The 20,171-nt window shown below is 39.3% G+C and overlaps 1 protein-coding gene across 3 annotated transcripts in view; it reads right to left on the bottom strand.

The window, feature by feature from the left end:
* Nucleotides 1-702: 702 nt before the first annotated feature.
* The window catches only part of gpam (glycerol-3-phosphate acyltransferase, mitochondrial), a 50,541-nt gene continuing 31,072 nt past the window's right edge, over nucleotides 703-20,171 (bottom strand). For 2 of the 3 annotated variants that reach the window (XM_063003036.1, XM_063003037.1), the window contains 8 exons: nucleotides 19,451-19,521; nucleotides 17,420-17,684; nucleotides 15,130-15,281; nucleotides 12,729-12,806; nucleotides 12,087-12,218; nucleotides 11,512-11,701; nucleotides 8,206-8,264; nucleotides 2,108-5,529 (listed from right to left, as the gene is read on the bottom strand). In XM_063003036.1, the coding sequence (XP_062859106.1) occupies nucleotides 5,413-5,529; nucleotides 8,206-8,264; nucleotides 11,512-11,701; nucleotides 12,087-12,218; nucleotides 12,729-12,806; nucleotides 15,130-15,281; nucleotides 17,420-17,684; nucleotides 19,451-19,521 (1,064 nt within the window). In that variant the 3' untranslated portion in view covers nucleotides 2,108-5,412. Of the gene's footprint in view, nucleotides 781-2,107; nucleotides 5,530-8,205; nucleotides 8,265-11,511; nucleotides 11,702-12,086; nucleotides 12,219-12,728; nucleotides 12,807-15,129; nucleotides 15,282-17,419; nucleotides 17,685-19,450; nucleotides 19,522-20,171 lie in introns of those variants that run through there. The other variant, XR_010013841.1, reaches the window with a different exon arrangement.

Below are 20,171 nucleotides of genomic sequence, written 5' to 3'. Positions count from 1 at the left end.
TTGGATCCAACTTTAGTTTTTTCAATGGGAAGAGGGTCATGTGACACATCAAACTTATTGAGAATTTCACAAGAAAAACAATGGTGTGCTTGGTTTTAACGTAACTTTATTCTTTCATGAGTTATTTACAAGTTTCTGACCACTTATAAAATGTGTTCAAAGTGCTGCCCATTGTGTTGGATTGTCAATGCAACCCTCTTCTCTCACTCTTCACACACTGATAGCAACACCGCAGAAGAAATGCTAGCACAGGCTTGCAGTATCCGTAGTTTCAGGTGCTGCACATCTCGTATCTTCACAGCATAGACAATTGCCTGTTCTGTGTAAACTGAGGGTCCTGTTCCAATTTTTGTTTTGCCCATTCTGCAAATTCAGTGCGCCGATCTGGGTCATCCTCGTTAAGATGCTGCAGCAGCTGGAGTTTGTAAGGGTGCCATTTGTGAGTAGCTAATATCCGCCGAAGGGATGTTCGACTGATGCCACTCTCCAGTGACATGCGGCGAGTGCTACGCTGTGGGCTCTTGCTGAATGAAGCTAGGACAGCCACTGATGTTTCTTCATTAGTGACAGTTTTCATGCGTCCACATTTTGGCAAATCCAACACTGAACCAGTTTCACGAAACTTGGCAAGCAGTTTGCTAACTGTAGCATGGGAGATGGGTGGTCTCGTAGGGTGTCTTGCATTGAAATCTGCTGCAATGACCCGGGTACTGCGTTCACCAGACATCAACACAATTTCTATCCGCTCCTCACGTGTTAACCTCTGCGACATGTCAATGGCTGTAAACAAAGAGAAGCTTGTAAATAACTCATGAAAGAATAAAGTTACGTTAAAACCAAGCACACCATTGTTTTTCTTGTGAAATTCTCAATAAGTTTGAAAAAACTAAAGTTGGATCCAAAATGGCCCACTTCAAAATGGCCGCCATGGTCACCACCCATCTTGAAAAGTTTCCCCCCTCCCATATACTAATGTGCCACAAACAGGAAGTTAATATCACCAACCATTGCTATTTTATTTAGGTGTATCCATATAAATGGCCCACCCAGTACATTGACTGAGCTCATGTTTCCATTTGCTACTGTTTGAAAACACTCAGCTGCTAGATTTATGACAGTTGTGAGATATTGGGAATTTAATGGACAATAGAAATTCATGCAACTGTAGGTTCATGACCAACTCAAGAGGCATTTTAAATGGCCACCACCATTGAAACTTCCAACCCTTTGGTTATACTTGATTATATTTTAAAGTTCTTATTATTTTTTTTTAACTGTGATAATAATGGAGGCCAAATTTCAGTGTTCTACCAAGTCTTTTTCGTTTCTTTAATTTGAGATACTGTAAGCAGCACTGTTTTGTGACAATCTGCTATATAACCAGGATCATCAACCTAGTTACTACAGGAAAACAGTAGAACCTAGTAATTATCAGTCACATATAAGACTCTTTTTCCTTTAATAGAGCCATAGTAGCATGTAAAACTACGAACTGTGACCTTTATCTTCCCTCTGTTATAAAAGCTTATTTAAATACTTTACAGTAAATTCCATTACTGCTCATATCTAATAATGTTTGTTTATTGGGATTTTAAGATCATGTTTTACACTTTTGGTTACATTCATGACAGAAACGGTAATTACTCATTACACAAGATTCATCAGTTCACAAGGTTATATCGAACACAGTCATGGACAATTTAGTATCTCCAATTCACCTCACTTGCATGTCTTTGGGCCGTGGGAGGAAACCGGAGCACCCAGAGGAAACCCACACGGACACGGGGAAAACATGCAAACTCCACAGAGAAAGGACCCGGACCGCCCCACCTGGGGGCCGAACCCAGGGCCTACTTGCTGTGAGGCAACAGCGTTACCCAGTTAAAAAATTTTAATGTGCAATTACAGCTAATTTGCAGTGATTAACGTACTGGGGAAATAAGATGACATGAAATGTTCCACAACTTAGAAATTAAATTAGAAATAAATAGAAGCCACGCACTAAAAGTAACAGAAAAAAAAAACATTAAAGCATTATTATTACACTTTATTTAAAATCAGAATTAGAATAGATTGTATATTTAATAATAATAACAAAATTGCACATTTAGACATCCCATGTTAGTAAATCTTTTGGTCAAAATGACCATTGGGATAATTAAAAATGTATTCCTTCCAGATATTTTTTAATTGTTTATAACGTTTCAAAGAAATTGTCCTACATATTCTTATTTTATATTCTGAATCTATATATATGATATGAGCATATAGTGCACTATGTAGGTTCCATAATGCAATTCCACTACACCTGATGTACTAAGCATTTTAAGTACAACAAAAGGTTTATAATGCTTAATTTTTTGTTATGTTTTAAATGCACTTGTATCCTTCAGTAATTACTATTAAAATGACATTATTGAAATGATTTGAACTGGTGTATTCCTGTCCTGTGGTCAGTGTTTCTAGGTGGCGCCAGACCTACTTGTCACAGGTTTAAAATCATGACACGACTTAACAGTCACATGAACTATTTGGCCAATTAAACAGAGGTTGCATAGATTTATAGGTGCTGAATAGCCAAAGATGCATTTGTAAAGGGACATTGTAAAATTATATGTGCTTCATGACCAGTTTGTGAAACGCAGCCTTAAAAAGCATGACAAATGAATACAAGCTAGTGTAAGGGTCATTCCTGGGATTGGGTGCCTTTTGGACCTAAAACCTTTTTGAAAATGAAACACTGTTTTAATTAGTTTTTTCATGTTTTATTATAAAAAGGATGTTATACTTTTCCAAACTAATATTGGTCAAGCTAAATTATACATGCACCTCTTATACACTGTGACGTCCAGCCTGTTACGTATTAGGTCGTAACAGGGTGGACCATAACAGGGTGGACAGAGTGGACATTCTGACATAAAATTAGTCATTAGCTAGCAAGTGAGCAAAACCATGCTAGCATAAAAGTGAATTCAGACAAAGAATTCTCTGCTTTTTAGTGTGATATTTTTAAAAATGATCAAATTGTATTGCTTTTTGTCATATATCACATAACAGGGTGGACACGTTATGGTTGACCATATAAGACTTTTAGGATAAAATGTAGAAAAAACAACATTAAAATGAGGAGTTTAATGAGCCACTTATCTTCCACAGTTGTTTTCCCTCCAAAAAGATAATGTGAACGACAGGAAATGTCAGTATGTAAAACTGCTCTTCATTTTAAGAGACAGTAGTAAGAAATAACAGGGTGGATGGCAACTTGAGGGACGTGTGAAAAACACTTATAATCAGCAATAAAATCAAACTCATAAAGAAAAATCCAAGGTTTAGAGGGACTTAAGCAAACCTTTTAAACAGTATTGAAAGACTGAGATATTGTCATGATTAAACCTCATATATCCATCACTAAATGTACAGCACTGGGGACATGGGAAAACCGCTGGTATCTAAGAGATAAAAACAGTATGTATCGATGATATTATTGCATGTTTATTGTGTACACAGTGATTATGTACTCCGAAACTGTAAATAAGACCACCCTAGAAGGACGAGTAGTTTAAACCAGAATGTGCTGGCACGAACTGAAGCGCATTTAAACGGCTCTTTAGTGGTGCGTCAGGGGGGAGAGCTCATTCTGAGTGTGAGAAAGAAAGGAGAAGGACTGTGAATTTAAGTGCTTCTGTTATGGTAAAGAATCCCAGTAGTCCCATATATGTTTGTCAATAGTTTTAAGTAATTTGGAGCAACCGGAAAAAAGTGAATAAACACATCTGGTTGGAACATAAATCCCTTTTGCAGTGGTTTTCCTCGCTCCTCTCCTTGACTGCTATGACTACACAGTTAACAACATCACAGGGGTAGAAAACATTGTGTTTAGTATTTGAAAGTGTTAATTATTTCAGTAAGATGTTTAGAAAAATTGTATTGTTTAAAATGTACTTAAAAAATACAGTGATCAGTCCTGTGAACACAAAAGGCACCGAATTGTAGGAATGACCCATAATACAACCAAAATTTATCTAAAAAAGAAGGAAACAGCACAATGTAGTCCAAGGTAACATGTTTTTTCACTGTTTAAATATTCCATATTTACAAGAAAGTTGTTACATGAGCTATCGTTTCTATTTACAGTTTTTTAGTGGATGTAGTGAATTTAATGCCCTTATGAAAAAAATCTTCTACAACAACCAGTGGTTTCATTTCAATGCAATTATATATTATATTGAGTGATAGTCAAAATCCTCTATCATGGTGTAAAAGTAATTTAATATCAGGGTCAGGCAATGTTAACAGTGCCTGGTGGGTGTTTCATTCACAAACTCCTATTGAGTTTAGTTGGAGTTCTATATAGATTAAATATCACTGCCTTTTGCTATACTTCACCTTATTATACATAATTATCTTACATGATGATAAAAAAAAGTCAATTTAAGCAATGCGATGAGAGGGACTGTTTTGTGACAGTTTATTTCAGCTATTTTAATCTAATTCAGTGGTTCTCAACCTTGGGCCTGAGTTTTTTTTTTTTACAGACAGTTAATAAGCTCTGCACAAAAGAATGTTACTTATAGAATATTTGCTATAATTCTATTAGCTTACTCTATGTTTTTAATTTGGAGTTCCTCGTATGGTCATTAAAATAAACAGTAGTAATAACTCACTTTTGATTTTTGTCTACTACTTAATCCCGGTCGGGGTTGCCGCAGGTCCTGTTCCACCGGACACACTGGGTGCAGGTAGGAATTCCCTAAACAAGGCGCTGATCCATCGTAGGGCTTCAGCCACCAATTACATCTCACCCCTATACCAGACATAACCAATCATGTCTATGTTGATGCCTGGTCAACCAATAGCACAGCCGAGATATGAACCCTGATCTCAGCGGTGGTGGGCTATAGTGATAGACCGCTGTCCCATCCGAGGGCCTAGAAAATCTGTCTGTATTTTTTTTATTTAAAATTCTAAACTAGAGGGCAGAATGCCCATGGAATAAAGAATGAAGTTGCAGTAAGGGTGTGAGAATTTTGAGTTGAGAACCTCTGATTCATCTACACCAAGATTTACACGGTAAAGCAGAGTCTCTACTAGTAAACAAATATTCCTGAATAGAAACTTGTACCTAACTTAGTGAAAACAACTGGACTGTTAAAATTGTTAAATAAAAAACAAAACAACGCAAACACCACTCAGAAAACTGGCGCTGGATCAAACAACAAGCTCACTGCAAATCCGTTATCTAGCATAAATGTGAATGCGTGCAGGGAGGCAAGGTGGCAAAATGGGCTTGATCGGCTCCTAGGAATTTTCTCAAGGCACTTCTAGGTAAAGCTTTCGTTACAGTAGCACCTTTGATAGTAGCGCAAAGCCAGTAGAAGCCCTTAAGCGAGCTGGCAGGAGCGGTAGGATGGCTCACAGCAGGCTGAAACCCAGGATGTACTGGAGGAGTTTGTTCCTGTTAGCCTGAGTTTGAAACATAGTGCTCAGCTCCAGGTAACAGACGCCGTCCTCCCGGCGCTCCTTCAGGACCTGTCAATCACAACAGCGAGCCATTAATCAATGCTCACAATTCAACTGATTAACCTTTTTTATCCAGTAAAAATAACAGTTTTTACAAATACAATTTCTTTTTTTTTCTATTTTATTTATGCATTTTCTCCCATTTTCTCCCAATTCAGCGTAGTCAATCTGTCTTCTGCTGCTGGGGATCCCTGATTGCAGTCAAGGTGGGTATACTGCTGCTCACGCCTCCTCCGACCCACGCGCAGCCCTTAGCGGAACCCATTTTCACCTATGCATTCTGCACAGGTGCCTCTCTCTATCTGCGAATCAGGGTCCTTACACAACGTTTGAAGACCCCACCCACACAGTCCGGTCATCCCACCTTAGCAGAATCATGTCTGCTGCAGGCACTGCCAATTACGCCTGCTAGATGGCACCAAGCCGACCGGTGGCAACGCAGAGTTTCGAACAGAGGAGTTCAGAATCTCGGCACTGATGTGCTAGCGGAATATCCCCCTGCGCCACCTGGGCACAATTTCTTATATTAAATAGATTTCTTTCTGGAATAAATGGTTAAAATTATATAAAAAAAATATATGGCAACAAGATTTATGAAACAGCAGCCAAACATGACAAAATGTATCACAATAAAAGTAATAATACTGTTTTAATGGCACCTATGAAGTAATGTGAGGCCAAGTTTTATAATATGAATAATTTATTTTATAAAATAAATAATATAAAAGAATATTAATATATAAAAAAAATATATATATATATATTTTTAGTATAACTGCCTGTTTTACCCATCAATCTACACTTAATCACCCATAATGATGAAGTGAAAACATGTAGCCTTATGGGTAGAGCTTTTGGGCCAAACAGACAATTACGGATTTTAATACCAGCTCGGCCTTGCTCAGTTGGGCCCCTGAGCAAGGCCCTCAATACTTTCTGCTCCAGTTGTGCTGTACAATGGCTAACCCTGCTCTCTAATGCCAGCTTCTTAACAAGCTAGGATATGAGAAAAAAGCATAAAGGCATCTCATCTGCCCCAGATAATTATCATTATTATAGAGTGTATTTATTTATTTATTACAGATACAGATGTTCAATGGAGTTTAAGTCTGTGCTTTGGCTGAGACACTCAAAGACTTGCTTTAAAGCCTCTCCATTAATGCTTTGGCTGGTGAAAGGTAAACTGCCGTGCCGCATACGAGCACAGGAATTGGTTTTGCCTATATCATTCTAACCAGAGCCTTCCCTTCCCACCAACCCCCCACCACCACAGCATAATGCTGTTATCACCATGTTTCAGTGTTCAATAACTGATAATCAACAAATAATTCATTGTTCTATTAATGCTATTAGTTAAAAAGGTCAAGTTCAATTCCAACAGCTGATGCTTGATTTGAATTGATTTGAGCAAAGATACAGATCTCTCGCTACACACACACACACACACACACACACACACACACACACACACACACACACACACACACACACACACACACACACACACACACACACACACACACACTAGAGCTCAGAACGCTGATCTGACAATCGCTAAAAAAAACCTGCACTCATACTATTTAAATCACTGAACGATTGAAAATTAAACTTTTGGCAACAATTGGCAGCTGTTTAATGCCTGTATGGTTTCTGACTGCATGCTAATCTCATCATATTTTAATATAAAGGCAAAGATCTGGTTATCATCCTATAAACATAACAACATTAATGGAAGAGCTTCAAAATACTGACTGCATCTTCATTCATTATGATTAGCATGTTTAGATAGAGCTTGTAACGCACTGTTTGCTACTGCCTGTTTAAAACCTAGATTCTGATCACTGAACTGTTTTTTCCCCCACAGTGTTTATGCTATACTTATGTTCCATTGCTGGCACTTTCACAATTTTTTTAATCTTAATGGGAAAATTCTTGTCTGTGCTTTGACACACCCACCTCTGCGTCCACAGAATTAGTTGCAAGTTTTACAAACTTACCAGTTACCTGAGTCGCGTTTTAAGCTGATTTTCACTTGGCCATCTTGACTAAGCGATTACTAACTGAATTGCTGTATGATTACTAGGACTGCCTTATAGTGCAAATTAACCAGTAGCCAGGTGGCGCAACACGATAAGTCGTTAGCACACCAGCGCTGAGATTCAGCTCTGCTACCGGTTGGCTGGGTGCCCTCTAGCAGGCATAATTGGCTAATGCCTGCGGCAGACAAATTGGCGTCCAAGCCTGCTAGGGTGTGAAAAAAACGGATTAAAAAAAAAGGCAAAATTGGCATCCCTATTACTAACTGTGCTATTTTTTTTTATTAAGAATTTGAGTTGATTTGTACATTTTAAAGCCGGTTTTATGTTTGGTTCCTGACACAGGTGTATATTGCTTACAGGTGTATAAATTCAAGCTAAGCATTAAGACATTAAGATGTTTTGACTTGACAAGTCCTACTATCCAGTCTATTAAGAATATGCAAACACTTATATCCCAGAAACAAATACATGTTAATACATTCTAAAATTTCTCCCAAATAGGGTGGCCAAAGGTTCAATTCAGCATTGTACCAGAAGCTTAGCGATGGCTATTAATAAATGCCAAATGTAAGCGTAGATACTAACACAGGACTAATGCGAACATGTAAATGTATAGATTTTTGGAAAGAAAAAAGGGTTCTCTTACCGCCAGCTCTTTAAATGTTTTCACTGTATTCTTCACCAGGTAGTGGGTTGCACTCTCTCCTAAATTAAAGATAAATACAAAACAGCCATATAGATTTACCAACATAGCAATTTGTCCAATAAAAAAGATTACAGTGCACTATCTAATAAACAATGTCCATCAATGGTTCCTAAAAAGTTAACCTAAAAGAACTTGCCACAAGAAAAAGAACCCTGTTTGTAGTCAGTAAAAACAAATGAATAAATAAAATATATACATATACACAGACATACAGGGGTTGGACAAAATAACTGAAACACCTGGTTTTAGACCACAATAATTTATTAGTATGGTGTAGGGCCTCCTTTTGTGGCCAATACAGCGTCAATTCGTCTTGGACATGACATATACAAGTCCTGCACAGTGGTCAGAGGGATTTTAAGACATTCTTCTTGCAGGATAGTGGCCAGGTCACTACGTGATGCTGGTGGAGGAAAACGTTTCCTGACTCGCTTCTCCAAAACACCCCAAAGTGGCTCAATAATATTTAGATCTGGTGACTGTGCAGGCCATGGGAGATGTTCAACTTCACTTTCATGTTCATCAAACCAATCTTTCACCAGTCTTGCTGTGTGTATTGGTGCATTGTCATCCTGATACACGGCACTGCCATTGGATGCACATAGTCCTCCAGAATGGTTCGGTAGTCCTTGGCAGTGACGCGCCCATCTAGCACAAGTATTGGGCCAAGGGAATGCCATGATATGGCAGCCCAAACCATCACTGATCCACCCCCATGCTTCACTCTGGGCATGCAACAGTCTGGGTGGTACGCTTCTTTGGGGCTTCTCCGCACCGTAACTCTCCCGGATGTGGGGAAAACAGTAAAGGTGGACTCATCAGAGAACAATACATGTTTCACATTGTCCACAGCCCAAGATTTGCGCTCCTTGCACCATTGAAACCGACGTTTGGCATTGGCACGAGTGACCAAAGGTTTGGCTATAGCAGCCCGGCCGTGTATATCGACCCTGTGGAGCTCCCGACGGACAGTTCTGGTGGAAACAGGAGAGTTGAGGTGCACATTTAATTCTGCCATGATTTGGGCAGCCGTGGTTTTATGTTTTTTGGATACAATCCGGGTTAGCACCCGAACATCCCTTTCAGACAGCTTCCTCTTGCGTCCACAGTTAATCCTGTTGGATGTGGTTTGTCCTTCTTGGTGGTATGCTGACATTACCCTGGATACCGTGGCTCTTGATACATCACAAAGACTTGCTGTCTTGGTCACAGATGCGCAAGCAAGACGTGCACCAACAATTTGTCCTCTTTTGAACTCTGGTATGTCACCCATAATGTTGTATGCATTGCAATATTTTGAGCAAAACTGTGCTCTTACCCTGCTAATTGAACCTTCACACTCTGCTCTTACTGGTGCAATGTGCAATTAATGAAGATTGGCCACCAGACTGGTCCAATTTAGCCATGAAACCTACCACACTAAAATGACAGGTGTTTCAGTTATTTTGTCCAACCCCTGTATATACTGTATATACTGTATATACTGTATATACACAGTGGATATAAAAAGTTTACACACCCCTGTTAAAATGCCAGGTTTAGTGATGTAAAAAAAATGAGACCAAGATGAATCATTTCAGAACTTTAACACATTTAATGTGACCTATAACATCTCAATTGAAAAACAAACTGAAGTCTTTAGGGTGAAGAAGTAAAAAATAAAAAAATAAAATAATGTGGTTGCATAAGTGTGCACACCCTTAAACTAATACTTTGTTGAAGCACCTTTTGATGTTATTACAGCACTCAGTCTTTTTGGGTAGGAGCCTATCAGCATGGCACATCTCGACTTATATATTTGCCCACTCTTCTTTGCAAAAATGCTCCAAATCTGTCAGATTGCGGGGGCATCTCCTGTGTACAGGCCTCTTCAGATCACCCCACAGATTTTCAATCTGATTCAGAGATGGGCTCTGGCTGGGCCATTCCAAAACTTTAATCTTCTTCTGGTGAAGCCATTCTTTGGTTGTTTTGGATGTATGCTTTGGGTCATTGTCGTGCTGAAAGATGAAGTTCCTCTTCATCTTCAGCTTTCTAACAGAAACCTGAAGGTTTTGTGCCAACATCGACTGGTATTTGGAACTGTTCATAATTCCCTCCACCTTGACTAAGGCCCCAGTACTAGCTGAAGAAAAACAGCCCCACAGCCCCACAGCATGACGCTGCCACCACCATGCTTCACTGTTGGTATGGTGTTCTTTTGGTGATGTGCAGTGTTGTTTTTGCGCCAAACATACCTTTTAGAATTATGGCCAAAAAGTTCAAACTTGGTTTCATCAGACCATAACACATTTTCCCACATGCATTTAGGAGAGTCCAAATGCGTTTTTGCAAAATTTAGCCGGGCTTGGATGTTTTTCTTCGTAAGAAGAGGCTTCCATCTTGCCACCCTACCGCATAGCCCAGACATATGAAGAATACGGGATATTGTTGTCACATGTAGTACACAGCCAGTACGTGCCAGAAATTCCTGCAACTCCTTTAATGTTGCTGTAGGCCTCTTGGTAGCCTCCCTGACCAGTTTTCTTCTTGTCTTTTCATCAATTTTGGAGGGACGTCCTGTTGTCACCGTTGTCCTATATTTTCTCCACTTGATGATGACTGTCTTCACTGTGTTCCATGGTATATCTAATGCCTTGGAAATTCTTTTGTACCCTTCTCCAGACTGATGCCTTTTGACAATGAGATCCCTCTGATGCTTTGGGAGCTCTCTGCGGACCATGGCTTTTGCTGTAAGACGCGACTAAGAAAATGTCAGGAAAAGCCTACTAGAACAACTGAACTTATTTGGGGTTAATCAGAGGCACTTTAAATGATGGCAGGTGTCTACTGATTCCTATTTAACATGAGTTTGAATGTGATTGGTTCATTCTGAACACAGCCACACCCCCAGTTATAAGAGGGTGTGCACACTTATGCAACCACATTATTTTATTTTTTTATTTTTTACTTCTTCCCCCTAAAGATTTCAGTTTGTTTTTCAGTTGAGATGTAAAGGTTATAGGTCACATTAAAGGTGGAAAAAGTTCTGAAATGATTTATCTTGGTCTCATATATTTTTTTACATTTTTATATATATATATATATATATATATATATATATATATATATATATATATATATATATATATATATATTAGTGCTCTTGTGTGACACTAATGGGTGCTATGATTTTGTTTACTCTGGGTCATTTTAATTTTGGTTGGCAGACTCAGTGGGTGTGTGTGCAGGCTGGTGGACACTGACCGTAAGCTGCCACTCCTTTCTCTGTGCGTGTGAGCAGATATTTGAAGAGCCTTTGTGTGTATTCCCGTTCAGACATGGGTGTGAGGAGGCTGTGTATGAAGATAGCCGCCCCGCTGTAGGCCTCCAGCACTGGGCTGAGGACTCGCTGCAGAAAAGTGAAGAACTCCTGGTGCTCTGAGGATAGGCTCACCTAGATGACCAAACACATTATTGTTAGAATATCATACACTCTTAATATGGTTGTAACACTGGCACAGCTGGTAGAGTCATAGTCGCACAGCAACATGGGGTCGGGGAACCTGTTATATATAGCCCCATCTCTAAACTTTATGTTTGGGTTTGGAAATGACTTTGGGTTTAGAGATAAGGTTTAGAGATGACTTTGCATTTGGAAATGACAGGTTAGGGATGACTGTGTTTGGAGATGACAGGTTAGGGATGACTTTGTGTAAACTATGGGCATTAATACTGTCTGTTAGTGATGGTGTGGCAGAAACACCTGAACTCCAGAATTAAGATGATAATGTTTATGATAATCACAATACTTTTAGCCATATAGTGTATATCTGCACTACCTTAAGGTAGCGATCCCTCTGTTCCTCTCCAAAGTCACTGTCCTCATCCTCCTCATCACTCCTCCAGGACAAAGGCTCGGGGAACTTTTTAGGCCAAGGCTCCTCTGAAGGGCTCAACTCCTCTTGCTCCTCCTGAAATCACCACCAAACAGCTGATGTTCAAGTAATGGCATAATTAAGGCACTCAACAGCAAACTAGTATTCCATCAATGATAGGACTTATGGTTTGATTGGTATAAAGGTCCTGAAGACCAGCAGGTCCTAAGGATAAATTGATTGATCAGGCATTTTTCTGCTCACAAAAGCCAGCGCTATGGATTGGAAGGTGTACAAAATCATGCTCTTCTACATAACATGCTTCATCACCAGTCTCACACAGAAACTGTATAAAGTGGTTCTGCCTGAGCTATTAACTGCACAATGGCTTCACAGCTAGTGTGGACAAGGGATCAAGAATCATGTGAGTCATGGGGACCTGGGATAGTACCCCTCCTTTAATTACCACCTGTGCAAAGGTTGTTCTGCCCCCACTCCATGCAGAAGTGAAACTGACTAAATCTGAGAGAATCTGAGTTAAATACCATGCAAAGTAACCACAATGACTCAAATGAGTTATTATGACACATGATGAAAAGAGCCTACCTCAGCAACAATTAGCACGCCGTACTGTATAAGTCTGGTCACGGCATCATGAAAGACCTGGTAGACTGTCTGACAAGGCTATTAACAAATAAAGAACTTAGATCAGAGTGCAACACAAAAAGTTGGATAATCAAAACAGATATGCAGCTACAAGTAGATAGGTAGCTACATGTAAGAGTGTAATTAAAACTAGAGAGGTGCATTTCCTGAAAAAAAAAAAAAAAATGTAAACGTAGAGTTCAGCGATAGTAGAGTATGTGGAGGGGGTTGAATACTATGTTATATTGTGTGTGCAAGTATGTATTTGGTGAGCATATGAATACTTTTGGTCAGACAGGTAATTGTGTGTGTGTGTGCAATCATGTATTTGGTAGGTGTGAGAATACTTTTGATCTGACAGGTAATTGTGTGTGAGCAAGCATGTATTTGGTGAGCATATGAATACTTTTGGTCAGACAGGTGATTGTGTATGTGCAAGTATGTATTAGGTGCGTGTGAGAATACTTTGTCAGCCAGGTAATTGTGTGTGCGCAATCATGTATTTGGAGGGTGTGAGAATACTTTTGGTCAGACAGGTGATTGTGTGTGTACAAGTATGTATTAGGAGAGTGTGTGAATACTTTTGCTCAGACATGTGATTGTGTGTGTACAAGCATGTATTTGGTAGGTGTGTGAATATTTTTGCTTAGATAGATGATTGTGTATGTGCAAGTATGTATTAGGTGGGTGTGTGGATACTTTTGGTCAGACAGGTGATTGTGTGTGTGTGCAATCATGTATTTGGTGGGCATGTGAATACTTTTGCTTAGATAGATGATTGTGCAGGGCTCTAGAATGCGACCAATTTGGTCCAATTTGACCTAATTTTTCGGGACAATATTGTAGCGGCGATATGTGAGCGACATTCAGCTCAGCCAATCAGAATGCAGCACCAGGTTTATACATGTGCGTTCGGACGTTCTGCAGTTAGTTTTGTATATGAGACTCGTCGGATGGCCCCAGAACTGAAGTTCGGGTGCTGGAACTAGGCAGTCTAAAGTGTTGTAACGCTCACTGAAGTCCTGACTAAACAATTAAAGTGACTCTTTCTTGTCGTGTGCTTTTATTCCAACACCTCCACCACCACACGCAGCAAAAGACCCGTAACATCCCGGACAGTGACTAGGTGAGCCGACCCTCTAGTAGCAAGTGGCTAATGCTAACGGTAAAGTGCCGCGATAGCGAAAGTAAAAACACGACTATATTTTCGTTAAGTAAAATATAAAAATAACTAAAAGACCATGAAATATTAGAATACATGTAATCAAAATACACAGTGAGTGCACAGCAAGCGATTCTGTGTAAAAGATACAGTAAAGCCGATAATATAATGCACTGCATTTAAGATTACACTCTTAACACTCTAGAGCCCCATACACACACAAACCCACACAAATATATATATACATATAATTTTAAATATACACACATACATACACATTTACTCTATTATTATTTTTATAATTTTTATAATAGTGTACTATAATTACACTATAAGTCTATAATTAACTGTAAAGAGCATGGGAAGACCATGGCCTGCAATAGTGTATTTGTGACTGGTTCTAATACATTTTGAATTGAAAGGCTGAAAAAGCACAATGCATCTATAAAACACATTACATGCCACGATAAATGCACTGCCCGAGTGTCCCCTCTCCCCACTGCCTTTCAGCGGCAGGCAGCAGCAAACAGATCATCAGACGAGGCCATGTTGACCAGATTGTTAGTTAATCATTTACAAGTTAATACTGCCTATATGGACAGCGATAAAAAAAAAAAAAAAAAAAAAAAGTGAACCTGTGTTGAATGCGATGCCGTCGAAAATTTGGGTGCATCTAACTTTTGTGCTGGTGCACCTAAGAAAAAAAGTTAGGCGCACCAGTGCAACCAGTGCAAAAAGTTAGTCTAGAGCCCTGTTGTGTGTGTGCAATCATGTATTTGGTGGGCATGTGAATACTTTTGGTCAGACAGGTGATTGTGTGTACAAGCATGTATTTGTTGGGTGTGAATACTTTTGGTCAGACAGGTGATTGTGTGTGTAATCATGTATCTGGTGGGCATGTGAATACTTTTCCTTAGATAGATGATTGTGTGTGTACAAGCATGTCATTTGGTGGGTGTGAATACTTTTGGTCAGACAGGTGATTGTGTGTGCAGACTCACAAGCATGTTGTTAAGTGGTTGCCAAGGTGTACACATTGGATGCTAAGGTATTCTAAGGTGGTTGCTATGGTATAGCTGGAAGGTTGTTGCTGCTGGCATTTATTTCTTGCCACTTATTATAGACACATTAAAGCCAAGCTCTGAATATCTTGTTTTGTAAAGTAGGTCAAAGTAAAGGAAGAAGCGATGCTGAACTCACCATGGTTACAAGCACCTCATTGGACAGCAAGTGCGAGAGACCAGCAGCTTTGCAGATGAGTCTTTCCTGACTGAGCAAAGTGGACGAGGAAGTGAACTTACCCTCAGCCACCTCTGCAGCCTGCTCCCTCAGCATTGCCAGAGTGCTGCATGCTAAAACAGAAATGAGTCAGCATGACCTTTCAGTTTTGTGTTTAATATCAAATTGCAGTGGTTTTAAAAAAATGTATCTTAATATTGTGACAAAAAAATAGATCCACTGTCAATCATCCCTAAATGGGGGAATCAACTTTGGATTATTATTATGAATGCACAAAATTCTATAGAATTTACAGCTTTTAAATAAGAAAATAAATCAGATCTGAGCCACTTTCCATCACAGTTTCAGCAACTAGAAAGTTGACGAGAAAAACGTGCATGTGGTTTCACAATCACTCCTCTTACTCAAAAACCACATACATTACAGTTACTAAATTCATAAGAACTCAAAGCTGTTCAGAAATAGCACAAATTATAAGCAACGAGTGCTGGGTGGTTTGATGGTACATTCTGAATACCGTCTTTGATTCCTCATACCGTATGGATTTTTTATATACTGCCATACCAAATCATATAATATAACAGCAAATCATATAATACTGTTCGATAAAAGCGCTATGGAGCGTTGTGCAGAAAAAAATAACCAAAAACAGATGGAGGATGAAGAGAGGAAGACCAAATATGCACCGGAAGAACCTGCCAAAGAAATCAGGTGTGTCAGCAGTTTAGAACAGACTAAGACACTATATACTGAACGCTTTGTTAAGCCATGGCTGTTGCAAACAATGACATTATGAATGCAGTAACAATCCACATATGCAAGGACACGATTCTTCTAGACAGTCAAGAAAAAAGCTTTCAGAGCAATAAGTAAAACAGTGGACTCACACATCCAAATCATTGAATTCAGGTGTTCTAATCACTTCCATGGCAACAGGTGTAAAAACCAAGCACCTAGGCACACAGACTGCTTCTACAAACATTAGTGAAAGAATGGGTCGCTCTCAGGAGCTCAGTGAATTCCAGCGTGGTACCATGATAGGATGCCACCTGTGCAACAAGTCCAGTCGTGAAATTTCCTCGCTACTAAATATTCCTCAGTCAACTGTCAGTGCTATTATAACAAAGTGGAAGCGATTGGGAACGACAGCAACTCGGCCAAGAAGTGGTAGGCCACGTAAAATGACAGAGCGGGGTCAGCGGATGCTGAGGCGCATAGTGGGCAGAGGTCGCCAATTTTCTGCAGAGTCAATCGCTACAGACCTCCAAAATTCATGTGGCCTTCAGATTAGCTCAAGAACAGTGAGTAGAGAGCTTCATGGAATGGGTTTCCATGGGCAAGCAGCTGCATCCAAGCCTTACATCACCAAGCGCAATGCAAAGCGTCGGATGCAGTGGTGTAAACCACGCCGCCACTGGGCTATAGAGCAGGGGAGACGTGTTCTCTGGAGTGACAAATCACGCTTCTCTGTCTGGCAATCCGATGGACGAGTCTGTACATTGTACATTACTTGAATATTAAATAAACAATAAAAACTGTATTCATTGCACCTGTTTCACACGTACTGATTCCATCATATATTGTGAGATTTTGTGGGGACAAAATACCACATAATGCTTAAAAATGTGAACTCAGAGCTGTAAAATGACCAGTAGATGCCCACTGTTGCAAAAAAGACACTTGTAATTTGACAAACTATATTCCAACGATTAAGATTGTCAATTTCTTTCCAACTAAAACATACTCTTTATCGCACAATTTTTTACTTGAAGTTTGTCAGTGAACTGTACTGTACATCTTCACTGCACACTTCTCTGATGCTGTACTGTTTATGTCGCTGTTGTACTGTTTATTCTGTGTTTTACACTCTGGTTACATTCATGACAGGAACGGTAGTTACTCATTACAAGCTTCATCAGTTCGCTTTTATCCAAAGCGACTGACAGTACTGTGACAGTATACAGTCGGAGCAATTGAAGGTTAAAGGCCTTGCTCAAACTGGCAGTTGTGGGGCTTGAACCAGCAACCTTTTGATTATTAGTCTGATACCTTAACCACTAGGCTACAACTGCCTTTTTGTTTCTATATTCATCAAAAAAGTGAGTTCAATTTTGCATCAGTAAATTAAGACATACTGTTGTGCTCTACTGATGTAATTGTCACTAATAATTAATTAATTTTATTATTCAATTCACAGTATTTACAGTATGTGATGTGAACTAAGCTTGATCGTAAGGAAGTGTGACAGTACCTATAATAGCATCAGCGATAAAGACGTGGAAGAGGCCGTTGCTGTAGAAGTTGAGCTCGAACAGCGATGGCACCGTGTTATTGGGAGCGATGATGAACTCAGTGTTTCTGTTAGTGCTGGTCACGTTGACGCAGTTTCCCAGCAGGTTCAGTGCATGCATCACCACATCCTCAGAGTTCCCTGAGAAGCCCAGGTCGAAGTCCCGCGAGAGGATCTCCTCCTTCATGTTGAAAAAGTCCTCCACCAGCTTGGACAGCAAAACACCCTGCACAGAAAAAGAAGCTCTCTCTGATTAACAGTACTTTCATGTACTGTTCTAACAAAGACACAGGATGGCAAGATGTGCACTTAAGTAACAACTACATTAGGGCAGTTTAGCCTAGTGGTTAAGGTGCTGTACTAGTAATTAAAAGGTTGCTGGTTTAAGCCCCACCTCTGCCAGGTTGTCACTGTTAGGGTCTTGAGCAAGGCCTTTAACCCTCAATTGCTTAGACAGTATATTGTCACAGTACTGTAAGTCGCTTTGGATAAAAGCATCTAATAAATGCTTAAAATGTAAATGTACACTACGGGACATGACAAAAAACCCATTTAGTTTTTTACATTTACTTTTCTGCCAATTTAAAAAATTGATTTTAAAATTTACATTAATATAAAAGTTCTTGCTTCATAATTCATAATTCTTCATAATTCAGGTCTCAATGGCTCTACAATGACAGATTACCATTTTTGTTGATGACCAGAGCTGATCAGTTTGCCCTCACAAATGACTTTGAACATAGACACCAGCTTTACCATTAATCATATACAATGAAGTAATTTAATTCTTTATCAGATAGCATTTTATTTTAGGTGTAGCAGACAAAAAAATAAAATAAAAGGGGGGAAATAAAAGATTCATATAGAAACAATATTAATACAATGACCTTACGTTAGCATGGTTATGAAAAATGAAGCAGAAACACTTTCAATTACAAACTGTGCGAATAACCACACTATTTACTTTTGTATGACCATTCTCGACACCCCTTTTTGTAGATTAAGGTAAATACTAGGGATGTCCCGATCAAGTTTTTTTGTTCCCGATCCCGATCTTTAATTTTGATCCCGATCCGATACCGATTCTCAAACCGATACTTGTATTTTCTAGATATTGTCTAGATAAGAAGTAGATAACACTGTTTACACAGTGCACACTTCAAGTACATTACAGTTATTCAAATTAATCCAATGTACATGTTTAAGAACTGAATAGCTCTGCAGTGCTGTAGGAAAAAAATTGCCTGCATCTAAGCTATTGCTTAATGTTCTTTTACAAAATAAAAGTAAACAAACCTAGTGCAGCATTGTAGTAAAAATGAAGTGAGATAATTACAGTTTCACTTTAAACTTTATATTCAAAGAACATAATTCTGTTTAATGCAGTGATACACTAAAAATGAACAAAAATCTCCACTCACAAGTGGTGTAGCAGCTTAACTTGAATATAAAAAAACAAATAAGTTACTTAACAGCATTACAGTAAAACCTGAATACCAAAATAAAATGGAAAGTCACTCTTTTGTTATGAAGGAAAGCCAGTTCTTAAAGTGCTTGTATTGTGACAATGGTTTGATGGACGGGTCTACGCAAAGTGAGTGTGTTTTGACCCTTTGGGGCTTCCATAGTGCATGGAATAGCGTGCTCGGCTCTAGCTGTCCGCGATTCAGTACAGTAACAGAAGAAGTTAATAAAGTATTTTTCTCCCGACAATTTGTGAATATACCATGTATTTATTTCTTTATTAAGCGAGTGCATCACTACGACGCTCGGTTACATAACTAAGCCAATCAGAGTGCTTGATACTGAGATGTCGTACACAGCGGACATGCTGACGTAAAACAAAAGATCGGGTTATGATCGGCATTAGTAAAGCCGATTTTCGATCAGTTAAAAATGCCTTGATCGGCCCCGATTCCGATCTTTGAGATCGGATCGGGACATCCCTAGTAAATACTGAATAAATATGCTAGAAATAAACATTATTCTTACCTGTCTGTGTCGGTACAACAGAAGACAGGCTACAATGTGAGAAGACATGATTGCTGATGACTTGTTGGCGGCTGTACCAAAAACAAAATAGAACGGTCAGTCCTTTGACATCTATTAAAGAAATAACAATTTTAAAATAAGAATATCCTAAGCAACTATAAAATTACTGGTACAGATTTGTATACAGCACATGAAACCAAGCCCTGGTGCCCACTTGACACAGCAGGATATTCTGCTAGTATACCAGCATTGGGATTCAGAATTTTCTGAGTTTGGTTAGCTCTGCTACCGGTCGACTGGGTGCCACTTAGCAGGCACATTCGGCAGTGCCTGCAGCAGACAAAATTGGCCACTAGTCTGCTAGGTGGTAAAAGACCAGACTAAAAAAGGGGGTTGGGTCATCAGTGTTGTGTAAGGACACTGGTAAGTGGCCCGAGGCGCTTGTACAGAAGTGGAGGAATGTGGAGATCAGTGCATGAATCCTCCGAAAGTTAGGTGAGCGAATAAGAAAGGGTCGGTGGATTGCGCACGCATCAGAGGGAGCGTGCGTCAGAAAAAAAAAAAATACCCTCCTCGGATGGATCAGGGTCTGCAGCGGCAGAATAATTGGCTATGCAAAAATTGGGAGAAAACGCAGAAATAAAATAGCCAAAAAAAAGAAACCAATCTCATGATGTAGATTTTTTTTTAACTGAAAGTAAAGGAGTCAGCACTATGAAAA

The sequence above is a fragment of the Trichomycterus rosablanca genome, chromosome 10, assembly GCF_030014385.1.
Source record: "Trichomycterus rosablanca isolate fTriRos1 chromosome 10, fTriRos1.hap1, whole genome shotgun sequence".
In the NCBI taxonomy this organism is placed as follows: Eukaryota; Metazoa; Chordata; class Actinopteri; order Siluriformes; family Trichomycteridae; genus Trichomycterus; species Trichomycterus rosablanca.
This window is presented reverse-complemented; position numbering and strand designations above follow the sequence as displayed.